A 22,471-nucleotide genomic window follows, 5' to 3' on the forward strand; every position below is an offset into this window, starting at 1 on the left:
ATTGTAATTTCGTATCATTTTACTTTTGACCTTATAATTTAATAGCTTGATCCAAGAAACATTTAGCAGTAAATATAACTGAAAGAAGATTACCTGTCAAACATGAAATACTGTAGCATCAAGTGTGCTGGCACAATACTCTTCTCAGATAATTAACCTGTAAAAATATGTTATTGTCTTCTTTTTAATTAAGCACATTGAACATATATATTTACTGTGCCAATTGGCGAAAGGTCCATTAATTAATCAGTCTAACTATGTGTTGCATAAACGTCTTCTAAACATAATCGTATATGTATTTTATTTGTTGGGAAAATGTGTTTGAGATTGTTCTTTTCTGCCTATTTAAAGTAAAAGAGGGTGAGAAGTAGAGTTAGGCTTAATGTACTTTGTACTCCATTATGCCATGAAAATGCTTCTGTGCCCTGGAGACAACAACAGAAGATTTGCTTTAATGACAAGAATCAAGTATGTTCTAAAGCTTCCAGGTAGGAGGCATATAGGTTGCAGTTTATATCACAAGTCTTTGCTCTCTCTCTCAACTGCGTCTAGATGGGAAAGATGTGGTCACAAATGCTTCAAGGTGATATAGTAAATGTTGGAAAAGAGGGGGGTAGGAGGCAGAGTTTTGAGTATCTCAAACCTGAGCTAGAAGGATTTTATTTAAAGAAAATAGCGGATATTATTTTTCACTTAAGGAATGCCACTCAGCAAACCTGACATTAATGTAGGAAATTAGCTCTTTTAGCTATGATGCTTTCAAATGCACATTACTGAAAACAAATTCAAAATAGTCAAAGGAAATTTAAAAACAAAAACCAAACAACAACAACCACCTCAACAAACAAGTACTAGAAATTCAGGGATGCAGCCATATTCAGATACAGTTGGATCTGCAAGTTCCAGAGTATCAGCAGGGTTCCAGCTCTCTCTCCATCGCTCAGCCCTGCTTACCTCTGCAAGACTTTATTTTACAGAAAGTCTCTTCTTGTGCTGGATGGTCACTGGGAGTCCCAGAGTCATATCTCCCCAGCTTAGAAATTCCAGAGAGAAAAGACAATTCTTCCATTTTTCTCTGAGAGAAAAGTCCTGGGGAGGAGTCTGATAGACTCAGCCGAGGTCAGATGCCTACCCATGAGCCAATCACCTGCTTTACTGGAGTTCATCCCCGGGGCCCGTGAGGAGGCAGGATGGCATTATCTGGCAGTTCTCCAAGAAAAGCCTGCTGTTTTTGTAAGATGAAAGGGGAGAGGACATGGATAATGAAACCTGTATCTGCTTCTGTAAAATCCACAGAATCTTACTCCCTGCCCTGTGTCGATGACCATGCAGTAAGCTGACCCAGGAGGTCATTTTGCCCACAACAGTCTTTATATATATGACTAAGGAACACACTGGTAAAAGAATATGGAAGAAAGTCTGAGTATGACAAGTCAGCTAGACTGGTATTAACTAAAAAAGCTGTGTGAAAATATCCTGAAAAAGTTGCCCCCAACTCACTCAAAGTCCAAAGTTGGAGCTGGAAATACAATGTCATGGAGTTTGGATAAGAACAGGTTTTCTCCAAGCTGAACTATGACACAGAGATTAGAGACTTCTAGAAACTATACTTTTTCAAAGAAAAAACATCACACGAGAAAAATGAGGCCTAGAAAAATTAAATGACTTAAGCTAATTAATGGCAGGACTGAGACTAGAGTATACGTTGTGTAATTGGCTATGGTCTTTTTGTTTGTTTGTTTGTTATCACTTCAGAACGAGACAAACTTAAAGAAAGGAAACACAACCAAAACTCAGTGGTTGGAAAAGAGACGGATGTGAACGCCATCTTGTTTCTTACGTATAAAGTTACCCCTCACAGTGTTTTGGAGGAGAAAACGCTGGCTCTTCCCAACGTTGGTTACATACACAAAGATTCCAAAGACAAGACAAGTGCTTTGCAAACAAAGTAACTAGAACCAGCTCAGGCTTCCCCGCGCCAGGTCCTCCGTTCCACGGTCAGAACCACCAACTGTATCCTCCCGGGTAACAAGGTGATTCAGAAAAGCTGGCGCCTTCAGAGAAGGGAGAAAACTTAGCCGGGAAGAGAGTCAGGAGGAAACTTGCTCAGCTTCTTGCTGGGGTCTGAAACGATCCCAATAGAGTCCTTAAACCCCTCAGGTTTCCCCAATCAAGCACCCTCGCCTCCAACCTGGGCCACCCCAGATCTGACTATCAGACGACAGAAGTCTGCGGACGCACGGAGAGCTGACCACCCCACGAGAGGGACCTACGCGCGGCCGCGCCCACTCACCTGCCGCTCCGCGGGAGACGGGAGACCTGCCCGGGGTCCAAGTCCTGGGCGTGGCAGACTCGCCCCTCTCCGGGCCCGACTCCAGCTCACCTCGGCGCCGCCCGCCTGGGCGCCGCCATCTTGACCACAAAGGGGGCCTCGCGCCGGAGGCCCCTGAGCGGGCGCCCTGAGCGGAGCCGGAGCGCCGGGGAGGCCCAGGTCGGCGCCCTACGTCCCCCGCGCGCTCGCGCCCCGTCCACGAGCGACGAGAGTCCCGCACGCAGCGCCCGACCCAGGCTTCCGCGGAACCGGCGCCCCGCGCAGCCCGCACCGCGGCTAAGGCGGCGCCGAGGGCGGCCCGGGCGGAAGAGCGGGCGCGGGGCACGCGCTCGGTAACCTGGCAACGCGGCGCAACCCGGCGTCTTCGGCGAACCCCAGCCCTCCACCGCGAGGAAGCACGGACCCCCGCACCCGCCGCCCAGCCCGCGCCGCCCCTCGGTCGCTCCGCCCGCCGCTGCCCGCTGGCTATGGTCTTTTAAATCCGTGATACAACGTCTATATGTAACAAATCTGTTAAACCCTAAATGTTTATGATATTCAAGTAATCCATTATCTGAATTATTCTTGAAGATAAAACATCCAAAGACTTCTTAATTGTGTGGGTATACATACATAAAATACACGTGGAGGTAACTTCAAATACAGTATGTGCCTGTCTCTATTCCTTCCCTCTCCGCTCTTCTAAAAAATGCCCCTTTAAAAATTGCTCACTCACCATCTATTAGGTAAATTTGCTGAAACACAGTAAATGTGGAGACAGAAATTGTTATAGAGACTATTCCAAATGGCACTGACACCTGTATTTATGAAATTTTTAAAAGGGTAAGTTAGAGTTGTTTTTTTAAAAAAAAAAAATCCCACTATAGTAACACCACATCATCCTAGGTGCCCAGTTCTATCCAATTACATAAGATGGAGAAAGAGAGAGAGATAGAAACAGAGAGAGGGAGAGAGAGGAGAAAGAGAAAGAAGAAAGGAAGAAAACCAACTACTTATGTATAAAATGTTGCTCCCAAAGTTTGAGATTATACTCAAGCATCAATGAACAGAAAGAAAACACTTACAAATTTACAAATGTATTTCATTTATGGTATGAGGGACACAGGTTTAGATTTGCAACACGCTCCCACAAGGGTCAAATTGACCACTTTTTTCTATCTAGTTGCTCTTGAGAGAACAAAACAATTGAAACAGATGCCATTCAATTCCAAGTCTATAGCTTAGACCATGTCACTGCACATGAAATATTGTTCATTCAGAGTCAGCACATAGCAAGAGTAATTTATACTCTCAGAGTATTTGCTCTCAAGTCAATAGCAGAGAAGCCTTGACTAAAAACGTTCCCATTACTTTCCATTGTAATATATCTTACTTATAGCCCATGAAACAGTGGTCAGGGGAGATTTATTCTTTGGACACCATATTATATAATCTCTCCACTTTAAGCCATCCCCCACTCGGCGATTATTTTTTAAATATGTTACTCGTAGTCAATATTAATTTACATTTAATCTTTCTTAGCATTATGAGTATTATTTTGTACAGGCTCAGAAACAAATCTCCCGAAATTCCTCCCTGATGCTCCCTTCAGGCTGAAAATGCATTGCAGTGTGGCTGCAGTGACTTAATTCTAGTTGGCAGAGCCCTGGCCACACACTAATTTCATTAGCCTCAAACTCCTGGATTTGAAAGATCCACTGAATATGATTCCTGTCCTCTGACACGTCACTTACTAACCAATTCAGTGTGCATACAGAGGAGAGAAAGGACTTGCTCAGCTCTGGCCCACCGGCAGGCAGATGAGAATTCCCAGTCAGAGACACTGTTTACATCTGAGTGGTCATTCTTGCCCGGGTCCTCATTTTCAGGAAGGAACTTCAATCCAGGCTTTGCCGGCAGCTGCAGCATTTGTTACATCCATTACTAGCTCCTTCTTCCTTCCTGCCCCCCAGTGCTTAGCATCCCCCATTTCAGTCACTAAGTCTTCCTTCCCCCAGCCTAGAAGCTTACCTCACCATAACTTTTTATCTCAAATGATAGGTTTGGCACATTCCCCACAGCAACCCACAGGGACTGGGGAAAAGAAAACTCAGATCTCTGGAGAGCTAAGAATTCAACCATTTAGAGAAGTTTCTTTTATACAGGACCGTCTTCATTGAGCTGAACCCTGCAATCCCAGAGAAGATTCACCTACCCGTTCTTTTCCTCTTTCCCTAAAGTGACTGTGTCTTTGAACAATGGGTCTGTGTTCCACTATTCTCTCTATTCATTTTGCAGGTTTACAGAGGCTGGGAAACTGGGGACTGGACTTACATGCCAGGAGCTTCTAAGATCACACGCAAAAATAAGGCTGCGGGAAGAGATTGTTGGAATCTATCTCTGTATATTTGAACATGGGCAGTGGTTAACCAGGATGCTCACACCAAGCTTATATCCAGCTTGCAGCACAAGCTACAAGTTGGTGCATCCCTCCTACTACCAGCCTCTTCTCAATAAATGCAGGTGAAAACTGGGGGCTCTTTTCCCTCAGCTGTTCAATCCAACATGAATAGCTGCAATTTGCAAATTAGAGGAAAATGACAGAGTTTTCTCTGAATGGTTTTGGTCCCAACCCACACTGCTAATGCTGGCATTCAGTTCCTTTCCTTCCCAGCCCAGGGAACGGGGGAACTAAGCATAAGGCAAGCGTTCTCTTTTCTTGCAAGTGCCTCAGATCCACACACCAGAGAAGGAATCAGCTCCCCCTGGAATCTTTTTCAGCAAACACAATCCTTCAGCCTAGTCTGCAAGCTCTCTCTTGACTTGAAGATTTCACTCTTTTTTCGACAGGCAGGCCCATCTGCAAGCTCCCAAGCTCCAAGTGAAGGCACCAAAATAATTTTTAAAATGTCAAACAGCAAATGTGCCTTCAACCCCCAGAGCTCCAGTAAAAACACGGTGAGTTGCGCCTGTGGTTCTCAGGTGACTTCTGGCCTCATCCTCCCTGCAGCGCTGCCTCCTCAGGTTCTCTAGGTTAAGCTCAGAGGTAAAGGAAGTGCTTCTGGGTTTTGCTTACAACAACCCAGGCTCTTCCTGAAAGCATTACCTCAAAGTGAAGGCTGCCCAGAAGCACTTTTGGCCTTGCAAACATCTAGAGGTGACATACTCAACAGGTGCTAGGGATGCTCAGAGGCTCAGAGGGGCCATACCAGGCTGCAGCTTTAGACAGACACCCCTCCTTCTGGCACAAACACAAACTTCATACCCCTGGGTGCTGATGTAGTGACAGCTCGAATCTCACAAGGAGTCCCCTCCAGAAACCCAACATGCTTCAGGAAAGGCACTTGAGAGGGAGCCAACTTTTTAGCTACGGGGAGCATAAGGGTCAGCCAGAACATCTGGAGAAGGGACTAACTGAGCTTGGGTCCTACGAGGCAGGGAGAGAGCTGTGCATTAGGAAAGGATCACTTCAAGACAGAGATGAACAAAAAACTTGGAGATAGGGGTAGAGAAGGAAAAGAGAGGCAGAAATTGAAAGGGAGAACATAAAAACAGAGAGACAAAAAAAAAAAAAGCAGGGAGAAAGAGACACAAGGAGAGAGACACACAGGAAGAAAGACAGAGAAACAAGAGAACCCATAGTCACGCATACCCTGAAACTCAATTTCTTCATACAGAAGCCATCCATCTATACCTAGGGCGGCACAGGAGCCGTGGGGCCGAGGCTGCGGGAGCAGGCGGTGAGAGAGCACTGCAGCACCGCCCACGGCTCAGCTGGCTCGATCCGCCGACCTCGCATCTTCCGCCGTTGCCCGCCTGCACCCGGAGCTAGAGGACCGCCCGGCCTTGCTCAGCGCACCCTACTGCCTCCCTCCAGGCGCCTTCTTGTCTGGCTCTGAGAATCGCCCTCAAAACCCAGGACTGGGGTTGGGGGCTGCGTTAGGGAGGTCGTGGGAAAGGATGGGCACAGGGTGGGTGCAGAAAAAGCGACTGTGTTTCGCAGTTAGCATGAGCTCACCTCCGGGCTCTGAGCTGGCAGGAGTAGAAAGCCGATCGCCCGGCTCCTGCCAGTGGCCGGATCGCAAAGGCAGTTTAGACGGTGCAAACAACTGCCCAGAGCAAATCACCTGGGGGCACGTCTGCGGGTGGCTTCTCCCCGCTTGAGGACAGTCCCCACGCCTTCCGCCCCATGCCCTCGCAGAGACAGGTTACAGGTCGGGAAATCCAACCCGAGCGAAATGGGCAATTCACGTCCAAATGTAGGTGAAGAACTAGCCTTCGGTTTAAGAACTGCCTCCCTAAGCTCTTCTCGAAATTTTCCAAGGGAGCTGCAGCTTGTCGGGCGGCTTGGGGCAGGGAAGCTGGGGAGTTGAGAAATGCCTAGTTTCTAGGCGTCTTCTCATCTTTCATATTCCTTGCGCCTAAGTGGCTCTCATAGGAGTCCGGCACTTTTACCAGCCTGTTTTGGAACCATATTTCACTCTAATGCAAACCCATTTAAATCATCCCCTTGTTTTTCGGAGACTGTTTCTTGTCAATGGGGCCATAAATCCAGAAAGTCAAGCCGGATGGAGTGGAGCGCGGACAGGGGAGAGGTGGAAGGGAAATGAATCAAACAGGGAAAGTACCTCCTCGGGTGAGGTGGGAGGGATTCGGCAGGATCTCCAGGGTGGAAATGAGCGAAGGCTGACCAGACCCCGCACCCCTGGAGTCCAAGCCAGCCTTCAGGAAAAAGAGCGCGGGGAGCTACGGCGCGCTCTGCCCCGGAGGGAGCGCCCCCCTACCTGGAAAAGCCTCAGGATGTTGGCTACCATGATGGAGACCGAACTCCCCGAAGCCCCAATCACTCCAACTACTTTCTCGGGCTTGACGAAAACCGGAGGCTCGCCGTTGGTGCAGCGCACTTCGGAGGTGTCCTTCTGGATGAGCGCCTGGACGAAAGTGAGCGACTGTTCGAGCGCATAAGTGTCCCTGGAACAAGTGTCCAGGATCCGCGCTCCCAGCGTCACGTTGGGCAGCAGGTTGGGATCGCTGTTGATCTGGTCCAGGGCGTAGAGCATCGCTTCCAGCCTGTGGATCCCGTTCTCCCTCTTGATGTCGCCACAGGGCACTCCGCTGGGACCCTTCGCGTGCACCGTGAACAGCCCCCCCGAGGGTGACGTCCCCCTCGATCCGAATGGAGTGCGGGGCGTACATCTCCTGGCCGCGCGCCGCCGCCGCCAGCGCGCACAGAAGCACCTCCAGCGCGCAGCAGGGAAAGTTCATCAAAGTCAGGGCGCGGAGCAGCTTCCCCAGCTGGACCATGCTGCTCCCGCGGCTGCGGTGGTGGCGGCGGCACTCGAGGGGACGGTGGCGGGCTCGCCGGAGTCCTGGCCCCTTGGGGTGAGCTCCTCCGGGAAAGCCCAGGGTCTCCTGCGGGCGAGGAGGGTAGGGGCACCCGGGGAAGGGCAGCCGGCGAGGGTGGGGGGCCCCGCGGCGCCTGCCAGCTTGGGGCGCCGTGCGCTCTTGGGTTCCCCGGCCAGCGCGCCGCGCTCAAGCTCGCGCTCGGTGGCTTGCAGCTCGAGCTCTCCAACAGCCCAGCACTGGGGAGAGAGCGAGGATGGCTATCGCTTTAAATGCGCGTTCGGCTCCCTCTCCTCCTCGGCCCACTCCCTCCCACCCTCGCTCGCTCTCAGGCTCTCCCCACCCTTCCCAGCGCCCACCCTTCCCACGGTTTTGCATCATCACGCAGGGAGGGGCTGCGTGCTGAGGTAAAGGGGGAGGGAAAGGGTGGGCGGCTGTGGGGGGGGGTAGTAACTCCGATTGGGAGTTTCGAGGTCCCCAGGGAATCTGGGGATTGCAGGTCGCAGTCGAAGGCTGAGCTCCTGCTTCGGTCTCACTGTAGAAGCCGCTCGCTCGCCCGCCTGCACCCACACGCACATTCTAGGCACAGGGTGGCATCAGCCCCGGACAGGGCGGTTCTAGCTGGGGCTGACTGCTTCCAACCCTGAGGTCCGGAGCCGGGGCTGTCAGCGCCGGGAGAATGCGAGGTAGTCGAAGGTGATGCCGCCAAGCATGAAGGGTAGTAGGGAGACCCCAGTCTCTACTGCTAATTCGTCTGTGCCAGTTTTTCCTAAGAAAAACACACATACACACAGGAGCCTGATCTATGACGTAAAGAACCTTTACGCAGAGACTTCTCCGGGGCCAGGCACAGGGCTAGCCTGTAGGGAAAGACGCCAACAGGAAATGCTGGGAATGGAAATGCATCTTTGGTCTTCAGGGGTTACTGTGGCCGGAGCCGTATGAAGTAACCCTGGTCTCCAGTAAATCTGTGGCGGATTCGCTCCTTTTCTTCCTTTCATCGCAAGAGATGGAACAACTGAGAACTCTGCAGAGCGCACTTTCTTCTCTGGCGCTGACAGGTGTAAGGCTCCCTCCTACCCATTTCCAGAGATGCTTTTGGGCTGATGTCAGGTTTCCTCGGGCAGGAAATAGCAAGAAAGAGGTGACAGTAGGAGGAGCAGACAGAAATCTCCCCATCGATCCAGTGATCCATTCTTTTTTTTTTTTTCTGGCTGAAGATTTGGGGGGGGTTGGGGAGTGGAATCAGGATGCCAGAGCAGGTTGTAGTGCAGTTAGGAAGCTGTTTTTCAAAGGTGTCCCCTCCTGCAGGTCCAGCCCAAACTTGGCCCATTAAAGCAACAAGTGGCCCTAGTTCCTACACAAGGAAGGGCAATGTATCTGCCCTTGGTGCCCACGTGTACTGCTTATGGTGGTCTCTACTCTTGCTGAGCCTTTCTGTTGGAGTGCAGGGAAACTGTCTTATACAGAATTGAGGGCGCAGAGAAAACCAAAACAAGACTATACTTTCTGTTGTAATGTTAGTGTACTAAAGAAAAATGTCCTTGCACGTAAACAAAACAACACACACACACACACCTAAAACGTCAGAAGTTGGGAAGTTGGTTGTCTCTTCCACCAACCACCTGTATGACCTTGGCACTTCTGTTCCTGTGCCTGAGTTTTACTTTGCCCATCTGTAAAATGATGAAATTGAATTGAATGTTTTACAGGTTAACTTTTAACTTTCAAATCTTCTGTTGAAATAGGCCATGCACCTTTGGCCATGGTGTTCTTTTTAGACCAATATCCTTTGTTGCTTTATGTGTAGGGCACCCGTTTTTTGATACCCAAACAACACTTCAAACATTTCCTGGTACAGAGGATTTTTTTTTTTCTTGTTGACCACCCATTTATCTTCCTTCTAGGGAGAGTCCAGTCCATCATTTTCTTTTCAGACATGCCCCTCCTCCAGGTTTCAATACTTAAGGTTTGAGGAGGAAAAAAACCTTCTGGCTACAGTGTTCAAGGAAGGGAATAGAGGCTAACAAGAGCTAGGCAGGGCTAATCCCTGGACTTCTGCTGGAGTAACGAGGTTGATGACATAGGCTTACCACTGTCCAATAGACAATCCGTGCCAGAGTTAAAAGAAAAAGGAGCCTCCTTCCTCTAAATGCTTTATGTATATCTTTGGACAATGTTACACTATTTGATTTTGTAAATACATACCATTTTACTGCCATCTTCAAGAAAAGTGATGTAAAAGCTATGCGAAGCTACCCCTGTATACAATGTGATCATCCATCACTCATAGATGTGATGCCCTGCTATATAAGTGCACACCTCGTGCAACCTTATGCTGTGATGCGCCCGCCCCTTCCAGCCAGCCCTGGAGCTGTGAGCGTATAAGCCCGCAGCTGTGCCAGAAGCTCCCACATAAACAGGGAAATATTTGAATCCCATAATGAGAGATACCAGAGAGGAGAAAAGGCAGAGAGAAGAAGGGGTGGGGAAGAGAGAAAGGGACCTGGTTAAAACATGTGAACTCCTGGATCCACATGTGCCTGAAAGATTGCCTCTTTTTTTTCAATTATATAGTATTTTATTTCTGTTGTTTGAAGTCAAAATATCCTCTTGTAACTCACCTATTCTGCTATTCAATACATTGGATCAAAAAGGCTGGAACAAGTGAAATAGATATCCTGTTAAGGCAGCATTAGCTAATTTGGAAAGGGGGAAGAAGCAAAGCAATAGAAAGGCATCCTTGGGAACACAAATACTGTGATCCTAGTATTTAGGCATCAGTACCTCAGGCTATATTTGATAGAGACTGTATCCTTATTTAGTTTTTAATTTAAGGCTGTTTAGTAGGCACTTGGTGCCAAAAAATATATTTGAAGAGCTGTGTTACAAGTAATAACACTTGATTTTTCACCTGCCCACGTGAAGATCTATGTTCTCCTCTTCCATTTCCAGGTCACAGCTTGCAATTGCTCAACAAATAGTTCTTTGCTGACTGTTGAATGTTGCCTTATTCTGTGTTCTCTCTTTGCTCTACTCATTCTCCCCAAATATCTGGCAGCAATCGTTATCTTCTTTTTGTTGCAGTCATCTGTGTGCATATTTTATTTCCCTTGCTAAGCTGGAAGATCCTTGAGGGTAAGCGGCTAGGTATTATTTATCTTTTTACCTCGGACAATGTTCAGAATGGTGTTTTGTACCTAAGAAGCACTCATGTGTTGAATGAATCAGAAATGGTTTGCCATTCCCCACTGCCTTTATCTCACAATAACAGAAACATAAAGTGGGCAGAGCAGAAACGACGGCAAATAAATTGTCCTCTTAGTCACAGAATGCAGTTTCTAGAACTTAAAGAATAATTAGTAGATTTTGAAATAATTTTGTTTTACAAAAATTTCATAAGATTGAAATACTCTAACCTTAAAGCTCTCGATCAACTCTAAAGGAAGGCTTTAATTGGCTCTTCCTGAGTCAAGTGTTTATTCCTGGGCCGATAACTGGGGCCATTGTCATAATAGAAAGTGTGATTTATTACCAGAGAAAGAGGAAAGTGACGCTGGGCTTGCAAGATATTTATATCTTCAGCCAGAGTGCATAGGATCTGGAACTTAATCAGTGACGCAGTATTTGTTTGAGATTATATGAATGAAAAATCTTTGTGTAAGAGTGACTAATCTAAAACTTGGCCAGTCATTGTCCTAGTGTCATATTAAATTGCAGGAGAATCTAGTTTTAGGCACAAAGATCATAAATATAAAATGTGTTCCCAGGCTTGGTTCTGTGTAGTCAGTAATCTGTACTCAGCCACTCATTAATAAAACTGAAAGTTAAGGACTCAGTCCTAACTTATATGCTTAGCATTGTATTTTGTTAACAATCTCAGTTTTATTTTCTTTATTCTCCCCTGTCCATCATCTTCTGCAGAAAATAATGTCTCCACTTTCAATTCCCTGTCTATTTAAATCCAATTTGTAATTTATAAAGTTGTCCTCCTTAAGGGCTGCTGCTTCTGCCACAGTAATGTACTCTGGCCATTATTATACGCTTCCATCTTTCATGTAGGTCTCCATCCATAGGTTTTGTTTTCATAGCTTTTTTTTTTTTTTGGCGGTACGCGGGCCTCTCACTGTTGTGGCCTCTCCCGACGCGGAGCACAGGCTCCGGACGCGCAGGCTCAGCGGCCATGGCTCACGGGCCCAGCCGCTCCGCGGCATGTGGCATCTTCCCGGACTGGGGCACAAACCCGTGTCCCCTGCATTGGCAGGGGGACTTTCAACCACTGCGCCACCACGGAAGCACTATACTTATGATTTTATATTTGCTTATTTACTTTTGTCTCCCCCCTCAGCTCAAGAGAGACTATATTCATCTGTGTTAATCACTGCTGTGTTTCCTGAACATGCCTATAAATCATACTGAAGAATGGTGCCTGAAATTTGGTAAGGGATCCATCAATTTTCTTGGCTGGATGAAGAAATGTGTTCATAAATTAATGAACAGATCTTCGGGGCTTCTGACTTGAGGACTAATGGGAAGAGGATGGCAAGTGGTTGGGACAGGGTACTGCAAGAAGTAGTATGTGGAGTACTCTGATAGCTATCCTAACAGATAAGATTGTGTTCATTTAAGTAGTTTTAATGAGAGAGCTGGGAACTAGGGACGCACAGCATTAAGGTTTTTATAATGCATTCTGTAGAGTTCTTTTTAAGTCTGTACAAATATCATTGAAAATATATGCATACATATACACCTCTGTTACTTTACTTAGTGCTTTACAAGAGCCCCTCAAGGAAGGGATAGTAGCAACTCTCAGTATCCTTCCTTTATGATGAGCTTAATTTATTCAAAGTTACATCATAATTTATTTGTAACTGTGAAACTAGACTTAGTTATTGAATAGACCCTCCCTAGAAACGTATGACATTAATAAAACCAACAAAACTTTGTTCAGTTTCCAATGATAGACACACTACAGACTCAATTATGGGCCATCCAGTTTAATGAAGAGAAGAAGTGATTGAACAAATACAGAGCAAACAGAATATGAAGTTTTATCCTCCATTAATATTAGTAACGGAGAGTGTGGGCTCCAATGCCTTCAAGATAGCTTGAGACCATCATCTCTGTGTCATGGGCAGGGGGATGTTCAGCCAGGATGTCTTTCACTGTCACTGAGAAAAATTTCCATAATATATAATGATACCTACTGAAACTGATATGGGGCATTTGGGTAATTAGGAATCCATTAGCATATTTTTCCGGAAGCCTTGACTACAAAACGAAGATAGTAGATTTGGACACTTTCAGCCATGAAGAAGTTGTTTGGATATTCATCTTTATGCCTAATGAAATAAGCTTATTTCATCTCTGCAGCTTCCCATATACCATTTTCCTACCTCTGTTTTATGTTTGGAAAGACTTTTAGAAATTGAAAGTCAAGTTAAAAAGTGAGTGACAACTTAAATGATATATGGAATATTTTGCTGACTTACAAGAGCATGCAGAATTAAATATGACCCAGTTCCAATGTTTATTTTAACGTGTATGTTGAGGTGGAGTTTTCAAGGTGCCAGAAAACGAGAATTCACCTTCCAGTGTGTGCTACCAGTTCTGTTCATTGCACAGAATCATCTTCATAAAACATACTGTTTTCTATGTACCTGGTATATATCTCAATTAGTTTGAAGAATTTCTCAGATACCTCTTAATATGTAGTGCTCCAATTCCAATCTCGCCATGTCCTGTACCAGTGACACAGCACACAGGAGTTTTATTTCTCTTTATTTCTCTGGGTTGTTCAGAACCCAATGAAAGAACGATGGAATGGGATCAAAGAGATCAGGGTTCTTGTCCCAGATTTACCATAAAATATTTGTGTCCTCTTGGGAAAATTATAGTCATTCTAGGTCCCTTTTCTTTACTTTGACAGAGCTGCACTAGATGACCCCAAATAATATAGCACTCTTTCAGTAGTAGCTTAGATGTCATTGGTATTCTGAAACAAATGAAGACAATGACACATGGAGCTGTGCAACATCTCTGTAACTCTGTTGTCTTAGAGTTGCCTCCATTTTACAGATGATAAGATGACTCTGCATAGAAGTAGATGTTCGGAACCAGCGGTTCCAAAGTAAGTGGAGGTCAACCACAAATTTCCTTCCTTCCTGAAGCTCACTTAGCCAAAACATAGGCTTCTGAATAGTAAGCTGTAAAGCATATTATCAGTACATTTTAAAAGAAGCTATTCTTCTAGGATTTCCAATTAATAGCAGGAGGTTTTGAAATTCTTAAAAGATCATCTAATTTTGTGAGATTTACAGCTCTATTTTCCTGTCAAGCAAGTTGTATTAGTGCCAGACAGTCATCTGAGCTTCTGGATGCTTCTCTGAACCTCTTGAAGTTTTCTTCTTGCTATCTGAAATTCATGCCAGAGAAGCCTTTTTCTAGAGCGTATGTACAGACTTGTGTATTTTTATATAGGAAAGCGATGCAGTGAGTCAAGTCGGGGGTTAAGCCCTCATTCTCAGAGTGGTATTGAGCTCCTGGTGAAATGTAATCCTCATTTCCTCAGAATAGAAAAGCAGTTATCTCACGTTTTTAATGCCATTAACTCTTTATACATTTATGTATAATACATATATTTATTGTACCTACGAGGTGTGCTCTCTTCGGGAAGTACAAAGCTATTTGAGACGTAAGTTGTTCATTTTTTTGTTTTCCCACAAATACTGTGACCCTTTGAGCAGGAAGGTCTATGTTTTACTAACATCTAGAACAAGCAGCTAACACGGTGTCTAAGATGTAGTCAATAAATATGAATTAGATAGATGAACACATTTTTATGTAAGGGCCAGGACATGGACAAATAGAAATTTTTCATTTTCAGTCACAAAGCAACAACAGACATAATAATGATACAGACAACAAGTGCTATGGTCATTCAAAGAAGGCATAGAATAGATAGAAGGATCTCCTCTGTGGCACAGGGAACTATACTCAATATTTTGTAATAACATCTGTATGGGGCACCTGCTCCACACCAGGCCCTATGACAGGTGCTTACATACTTTCCCTCTCCCCCATCCTATGGGGAAAGTACTCTGCTATAGATTTAACATTTGCCTTCCCCAAAATTCATATGTTGAAATCCTAACCCCCAAAGTGATGGTATCAGGAGGTGTGGCATTTGGGAGGTGATAAGGTCATGAGGGTAGAGCCCTCATGAACAAAATTAGTGCCCTCATAAAAGAGACCCCACAGAGGTCCCTCGACTTTTCTGCCATGGGAGGTTACAGAGAAAACACGCCAGCTGTGACCCAGGTAGAGCATACTCACCGGACTATGAATTTGCTCGCACCCTGACCTTAGACTTCCAACCTCCAGAACTATGAGAAATAAATTTCTGTTGTTCATAAGCTACCCAGGCTCTGGTATTTTGTTATAGCAGCCCAAATGGATTACGATAACCTCTGTCCTTAGGTTTCAGACCCAGAAACTCAACTTTGTAGAGGTTACGAGGACCCTAAAACCACTCAACCAGGCAGAGGCAGATTTGAAATTTAAGTCTCCAATTCCACATGTAAGTCTATCAGACCCTGTCTCCAGACATGATGCCATGAACAAGAGCTAATGCAACAAAGAGTTTACATGCAGCAAAACAATTAGCAAACAAAGTAAGAATATAGTAGACCGACTGTTTTTGTCACCCAATAGCCATTCACCACTCTTCCAGTTGAACAGAAGCCATGCCCCGTGGGCACATTCAGCCCTGCTGTTTTCACTTCCCAGATTTGAGGGGTAGGAAATTATTATCCCTCCTGGCCATCAGCACCCTGACCTCTACCACCCACCGGGCCAGCTTCAAGAACAGCTGGATCCACCTGTTCAAATGAAACAGGTCTGCTCTCTGTGGTGTTGGCTTCTAGTTCAAGCAGCTCTCCCCACATGATAGCAAAGCTGGCTCCCAGCAGTTGCAAGCATGAATCCTACCAGCCTAGCAGTCCCAACAGATACCTTTTAAGTATTTTTTCCCCAAAGCTCCAGTTAAAAGTCCTAGGCTGATTGCAATTTGACCTGCTCTGGACAAACATTTTCTTTAGAACCAAGAAGGCTGCCAGACAAAATACAGGATGCCCGCCTCGTTAAAGCTGAACTTCAGATAAACAGTAATTTTTTTAGTAGAAGTATGTTGCATGCAATGTTGAAGACACCCTAAAAAGTCGTGGTTTTCATCTGCGGTTCACCTTTAACTGGGCGCCCCGTGTGGGCTTTGCCGGCTGTGGTGGGTGCCGAGCGGGGTCGGAGGGGCCGGTGGGGGACTGTGGCCCGAGCCGGGTTGCACACCCAGCCCACAGCGTGCAGGGAGAGAGAGGCAGCCTCGTCTCCGCTGCAGGAGCTGAGACGGGGAGAAGGGGAGCGCCCCAAAAGGAAACCAGCTGTCCCTCCCAGGAGAGAGGAGATGGCTGTTCAGCAGCCAGAAACAGCAGAGGAGCCCGAGCACAGAAGCGGCGGCCTCTGAGGACGCGGCGCACATATTTCTGGTGGGCGAGGGGCACGCGGGCCGGTCCGTGGGAAAGAGGGGAGCCCGCGCCGGCCCCTCCGTCTCCCGAGCCTGTGCGTTTCCCTAAAAGAGCAGCAGCTGTGCAAACTGACGGTTCACAGTTGTGATAAATCTCCTTAGGAAAGCACTTCGATTAAAGTCACATCTAACTAGAACGCAAGAAGTCATCCCTGAACAGATCAATTGGGAGAGGGGCAGCTCTGGGCGCGCACCCACCCCGCTGCTGTTTTGCTTTCCCCGCAGGACGAGGGCCGCTCACTGGGTCGCGGGGACAGCGCGCTGTCTCAGCTGGGGAAGAGGCGCTTCCTCAGGACACATGCAAAACCCAAAGTGTGAAAGGAGGCCTTTATTCCATTCCTTTGGGGGATTTCTTAATGACGTAAAGCCCAACTTGGTTTCAGATCTGCCTGTCGTTTCCGTGACAGAACCTTCCTGGGGGGTCCACCAGCAGCGGGGTGGCCAGGCGCCACAGGGCTGTGCTCTCCTTCCCAAGCCAGTTCATCTCCATCTGTAGCATTTTCAGAGAAACTCTCGGATAGGTTTTCTCCAACAGGTTCTTTTTCCTTCACTTTATAAAGTCATTCTCCTGCACAAAATAAACGGCCTGAAGACATCACTGAGCCTCTTTTTCTCCCAGGGTCAGGGCCAGCACGGCTCCCAGACCACAGGGGCGCAGGACCTCACAATGGGCTTCAGGCCTTCCCCTCCCCTCCCGCCCCTCCCACCCCGCCCTACCCCTCCCCTCCTCCCCTGCAGAAATCACATCCCTTTCTCCAGACTCCCCACTTCAGCTTGACTTCCAGCAGATCTTTACCCTGCCAGTTAGTAATTCAGGACTAACTAGGTGATTGCTTTCATTTATGGTAGCACTTGGGGGGGGGTGAAATGGCTTTGCCCCTATTCTTGTTGGAAAAATAAATTACACCCACCGTCACTTGAGATCTTATTTTCCCCCCAATCAAGCAAATTAGCAGCGTGGTTCATTTTCCCAGCATTCACTCCTGAACAGACGGCAGTGCCCTGGAACGTGGCTTAGAGCTGTGTGGTCAGTGCAATTGTTTGGGGCTGTTTGTGCCGACAATGACAGGAGACGCCTGTCTCCCGAAAGAAGAGTGGCCCTTGTCTTGCTTAGGCCAACGAGCTGCCCGGAGCGCTGCCCGCCTGGCTTCTGAGGAAGCTGTACACCGCCATCTAGTGGAGATGGGGGCTCACTGCAGTGTGCTCGTTCTCCAGCCTTTCCTTCTGGCCGGTAAGAACAAGCAATAATGCTTCTTGTAAGTTCCTAAAAATAGGGGAGGTCTTATATCACCAGGAGTGAAATGTTTGCCTCAATGTCTGGAATGAAAGTGCAACCCCATGCTTGCACAACGTCTGTCTTGTCAGTAGCCCTCTTTCATCCCGATGTTTAGGTCCAAGACAGGATCGTCATTGTCTGAGCAATGGGTATCTCTCCGAAGCTGGGTAGTTCTCCCCTGTCCCAAGTAGTGTGGGAGGAGACAGTCAGCACCTTCACAGACGCCTTCATCTCTGCAGCCTCGCCATCACTCCTCATCTCGCCCACAGCAAGCCCGATTCCAAAGTGCACAGGGTAGAGGCGTTCGAAAGTTGGCTTGTTCAACCAGGGGCATTGCCACTTCCCAGAGGGAGCCAGAAACACACCCACATCCTAAGACTCTTTTCAGTCTTGGCGTTGAGGGGGTTCCCACTCTGTCCCCTGACTACACACAAGTCAGTGTCTTTTTCCTTTCCGCTCATTCTACCTACATGAAGAGCACATTGATGTCCCCAGTTTTAACACAGGAACCATGATTTTCTTGGGTTTTGTGTATGGGGGGGTGGAGAGAACGGGAGAGAGAGCAAGTACATCCCAATATGGAAGGGCTTGGGGCCGTGGTTCTCAACCAGGGGCAATTTTGCACCCAGGAGACATTTGAAAGTGTCTTGGGACACTTTGGATGGTCACAGCTTAGGGGAGGCTAAAAGTTCTTCCATCACAGGACAGGCCCACAGCAAAGAAGCATCCAACCCCACCCAGCAGTCGTGCTGAGGCTGAGAAAGCCTGGTTTAGGCTCGCAGATATCGCCCTCCAGCAAGCCGGTTAGAACACTGATTGTCCTCGGCCCACACTGCAGAGGCTGTGGATAGATAATGCATCCTCTCCCAAGTCAGTACTGACCGCCATTTTTCTTCTTTTAGACTCTTCCATTTTAAACATAATTTAGTTGTCTCTTTTTTGTCCCTCTGCTCTGCTGAGAAGAGAAAGGATTGGAAAGGGGGAGGGGAAGGTGACAGAAAAGGAGGATTAGAGGCCTGACCTGTTTCTCCTGGAGAAGTGGGCACATTCCTCTCTCACACGTACTTTGTGACCGAGGAGGGTACAATTAAAAGCACAATAATTTGCTTGTTATTCAAGTCAGGCATTAGTCCGGGTAATGGCGTGCTTGGTGTAGAGATGGATTTCCTTGTTCGGAGCTAAGCACAGGACTAGCTGAATTCTCCATGGAGAAATCTTGATTTGTTCAGGTCTTTCATGTTTTCTACAGAGAAGGGATTATGTCTTCCTAAAGAGGGGCGTTGCTTAAAAAGCTACAAAGTGTAAGAAAAGGATTTAGGGCAGAGGGGCCTGTGGTTACGTAGCTGAGGGGTACAGGGAATTTCAGAGCCAAGGATTATTTAAAGCCATAAAGTTAAAAAAATAATTGCTTTAGGGACTTCCCTGGTGGTGCAGTGGTTAAGAATCCTCCTGCCAGTGCAGGGAACACGAGTTCGAGCCCTGGTCCGGGAAGATCCCACATGCCGTGGAGCAACTAAGCCCGTGTGCCACAACTACGGAGACTGCGTGCCACAACTACTGAAGCCCACGCGCCTAAAGCCCGTGCTCTGCAACAAGAGAAGTCACCCAGTGAGAAGCCCGTGAACCGCAACGAAGAGTAACCCCTGCTCACCACAACTAGAGAAAGCCCACGCGCAGCAACAAAGACCTAAGGTAGCCAAAAATAAAAATAAATTTAAAACAATTTATTAAAAAACATTGCTTTAGCACTACTGCATCAGTGCTGGCGAGTACACTGTAAAGGCAATTAAGCATGAGCTAATATTCATTTTACTTTGGCTAATTACTGCATGGATCCAGGAGAGGGAGGGGAAAGAAAACATGCCCCCTCCCTGGCAATCAGAGAGGACGTTGGTTTTGGTTTCTTTGCCTTATAGGCACGCTTATTATTTGGAGTGCCCAGAATCCAGCCATCACAAGGGCCTTATTAGTTAAAACACAGGAAAATTGTTCTCTCAAGGCAGAACAGTGAATGCTCTGCTGTCCCAGTGACCGAGCAGAAGCCGCTATTAGTTTTAACTCCATCGATTATTGTTAGCCAGAGAGGACATGACATACACAGTCCTGACTTCACCCATGTGCCTGCTGAGCCTGGGTCAGGGGCTCTCAACCCAGAGCAATTCTGCCCCCCTCCCCCCAGCTCCCCGCCCCCCGGACAATTGACAAGTTCAGGAGGCATTTCTGCTGTCACAGCTGGGGAAGGACTGCTGGCGTCCGCTGGGCAGAGGCCAGGGATACTGTAGGAGTATCCCGCAATGCCCAGGACAGCCCACAGCAAAGAATTATCGGACACAAAATGTCACCAGTGGCAAAAGTAAGAGGTCCTGGTGTAGAGAGAGGCAATTTCCTCTCTTTGAGTAGGTGAAGGTCTTCAGAATCTTCGCTTCCTCAAATACATAATGGACAAGTCATCAGATGACCATATTTCATGCTAACTAACACGCTTTTCTTCCCCCTTTTCTACACTGGGTATTCATTCTCCCACTTCAGGAAATCGAGTGACGCTAAGAAAAACTTGCCCTGGAAGAATGGTCCGCGGGGGCGAATCGAGACCCAATTCACACACACGCACCCAAGAGGGAAGACAGCGAGCTTCTCTACAATCCCCTGGTTCGGAGTTTTGAGAAGTTTTATTCCCTTCTCTGAGATTACCCATTCTTCCCTGCATGAAGCATGTTCAGCGAAGTCATTTGTCCTGCAGCTTTACAGGAGTTAAGAGCCCGCAGCAGTGAGATATCCATTTCCTCCCTGGAGAATGAGGACTCCCCCTGAGGGAGGTTAATGCTCAGGACAGGAGCATCCCCGGAGCTGGTGACAGCCAAGGGGCTGTGACTCAGGACTGTCCCAGGCAGGCCATCAACTCTCTGGGAGAGCCTCAAGGATGCACTTGGCCTCCGTTTACAGGAGGTGAGGAGGGCAGAGTGCTGCAGATGGGGAGCGGGGCGGCCACTCCCAGACTAAACCCTAGCCGGCGCCCTGCAAGAGACAGAAAACCTCTCCCCTCAGGTCCCACCAGCCCTGCTCCCCCCTTCTGTGCACCCCTTTCAAATGCGTTTTTCTGCTTTGCCCCCTCCCATTCAATCCGTTCTAGGTACAGTGGTCACGGTGATCCTGGTAAGTCCCAAGTCAGATCGTGTTGCTCGGAGCTCAAAACCCTTCAGAGGCTCCCATCTGGGTTCGAATAAAAGCAGTCTTCTCCCTCTCTCCCCCTCCCCATCCCCGCTCTCTGTCTCTGTCTCTCTCTCACACACACACACACACACATGCACGCACGCGCGCGCACACACACACACACACCGTCCCTCCCCTTCCCTCAAGCCCTTCCAGACACACTGGCATGCTGTCCCTGGCTGTTCCTAGCAGCTCCCTCCCCATAGCCTCCTGCACTTACTATTCTCTCTGCCTAGAAGGTTCTTTCTCTCCGTATCTACAGGGGCTGCTCTCTCTGGTCTGTCCACATGTCCCCTTCTAATTAGGGTAGCCCTCTTTCCCTTTGATGCTTTATTGTTCCCGTAACCTGCATCATCTGGTAACATGCTAAAAACGTCCATGCTTTCATTTGCGGATCCTTCCCTACCCCACCTCTCACTCCCAGATTGCAAGGCTCTCTGTATAATGTTTTCACAGCTGTCTATCTCGAGGGCCAAGTACAGTGACTGGCTCCAGCAAGCACTCAGATATTCGTTGAAGAAGTTAGGAAATGGACCAGGCCACTTAGCTTCAGAAGCTCTTTCATGGAAGTTCCCATCCCCTCCATACCAGTTCTCAGCTAGTTGACTGAAGACTAACACCCTCACAATGAGGCAGCTCTAAACTGTGAATGACAAAAATATTTACTGTGTCACCGAGGGCCACTTGTGTTTGGTGTTTTATTTTTTTTAATAGTTTTTAAAATTAATTTTAAAATTAATTATTTATTTTTGGCTGCGTTGGGTCTTCGTTGCTGTGCGCGGGCTTTCTCTAGTTGCGACGAGCGGGGGCTACTCCTTGTTGCGGTGTGTGGGCTTCTCACAGTGGTGGCTTCTCTTGTTGCGGAGCACGGGCTCTAGGTGCATGCAGTTCAGTAGTTGTGGCACATGGGCTTCAGTAGCTGTGGCTCGCAGGCTCTAGAGTGCAGGCTCAGTAGTTGTGGTGCACGGGCTTAGTTGTTCCGCGGCATGTGGGATCTTCCCGGACCAGAGCTCAAACCCGTGTCTCCTGCATTGGCAGGTGGATTCTTAACCATTGCGCCACCAGGAAAGTCCATGTTTGGTTTTCAATTGTAGTGAAATGCACATAAAATTGTATCATCGTATCACTTATGAGTGTAGCGTTTAGACACGTTCAGGAGATTCACGTTGTGCGGCAGCCAAACTCCAGAACTCTTTTCTTCTGGGAAAACTGGAACTCTCTGCCCTCCAGCAACCGCTACCCCCAGCCCCTGGCACCCACCATTCGACTTTCTGTCTGTATGAACTTGACCACTCTAGGTGCCTCATACAAGTGGAATCGAGAGCATTTGTCTTTCTGTGACTGGTAGGTTAGCATCATGTCCTCAAGATTCATCCATGTTGTAGCCTGTGTCAGAACTTCCTCTTTAAGGCTGAATAATATTCTGTTGTGTATACACCCCGTTTTGCTTATCTATTCATCTGTCAGTGGGCAGTTGGGTTGCTTCCACAGTTTAGTTATTGTGAACAATGCTGCTATGAACAGAGGTATACAAAGTATCTTGCAAAACCTGCTTTCAGTTATGTTGGGTATATACCCAGAAGTGGAATTGGACCATATGGTAATCCTACTTTTAATTTTGAGGAACCACCATGATATTTTGCACAATGGCTGTACCATTTTACATTCTCACCAGTAGTGCACAGGGTTCCAATTTCCTACATCCTCATCAACCCTTATTTTTTGTTTTCATAGTAGCCACCCTAAAGTGTGT

The 22,471-nt window shown here is 47.5% G+C and overlaps 1 protein-coding gene across 1 annotated transcript in view; it reads right to left on the reverse strand.

Moving 5' to 3' along the window:
• LOC149743974 (uncharacterized) overlaps positions 1-4,240 on the reverse strand; it is a 119,231-nt gene extending 114,991 nt beyond the window's left edge. Inside the window, exons 1-2 of the mRNA XM_089905933.1 lie at positions 4,163-4,240; positions 2,294-2,804 (exon numbers count right to left, since the gene is read on the reverse strand). Coding sequence (XP_089762059.1) covers positions 2,294-2,804; positions 4,163-4,240 — 589 coding nt within the window. The remainder of the gene's footprint in view (positions 1-2,293; positions 2,805-4,162) is intronic.
• Positions 4,241-22,471: the final 18,231 nt, after the last annotated feature.

Source organism: Delphinapterus leucas, unplaced genomic scaffold (assembly GCF_059928025.1).
Source record: "Delphinapterus leucas isolate spDelLeu-1000000601 "Yukka" unplaced genomic scaffold, BTC_Dleu_Yukka2 spDelLeu_asBTCV2_sq40, whole genome shotgun sequence".
NCBI classification, from domain to species: domain Eukaryota; kingdom Metazoa; phylum Chordata; class Mammalia; order Artiodactyla; family Monodontidae; genus Delphinapterus; species Delphinapterus leucas.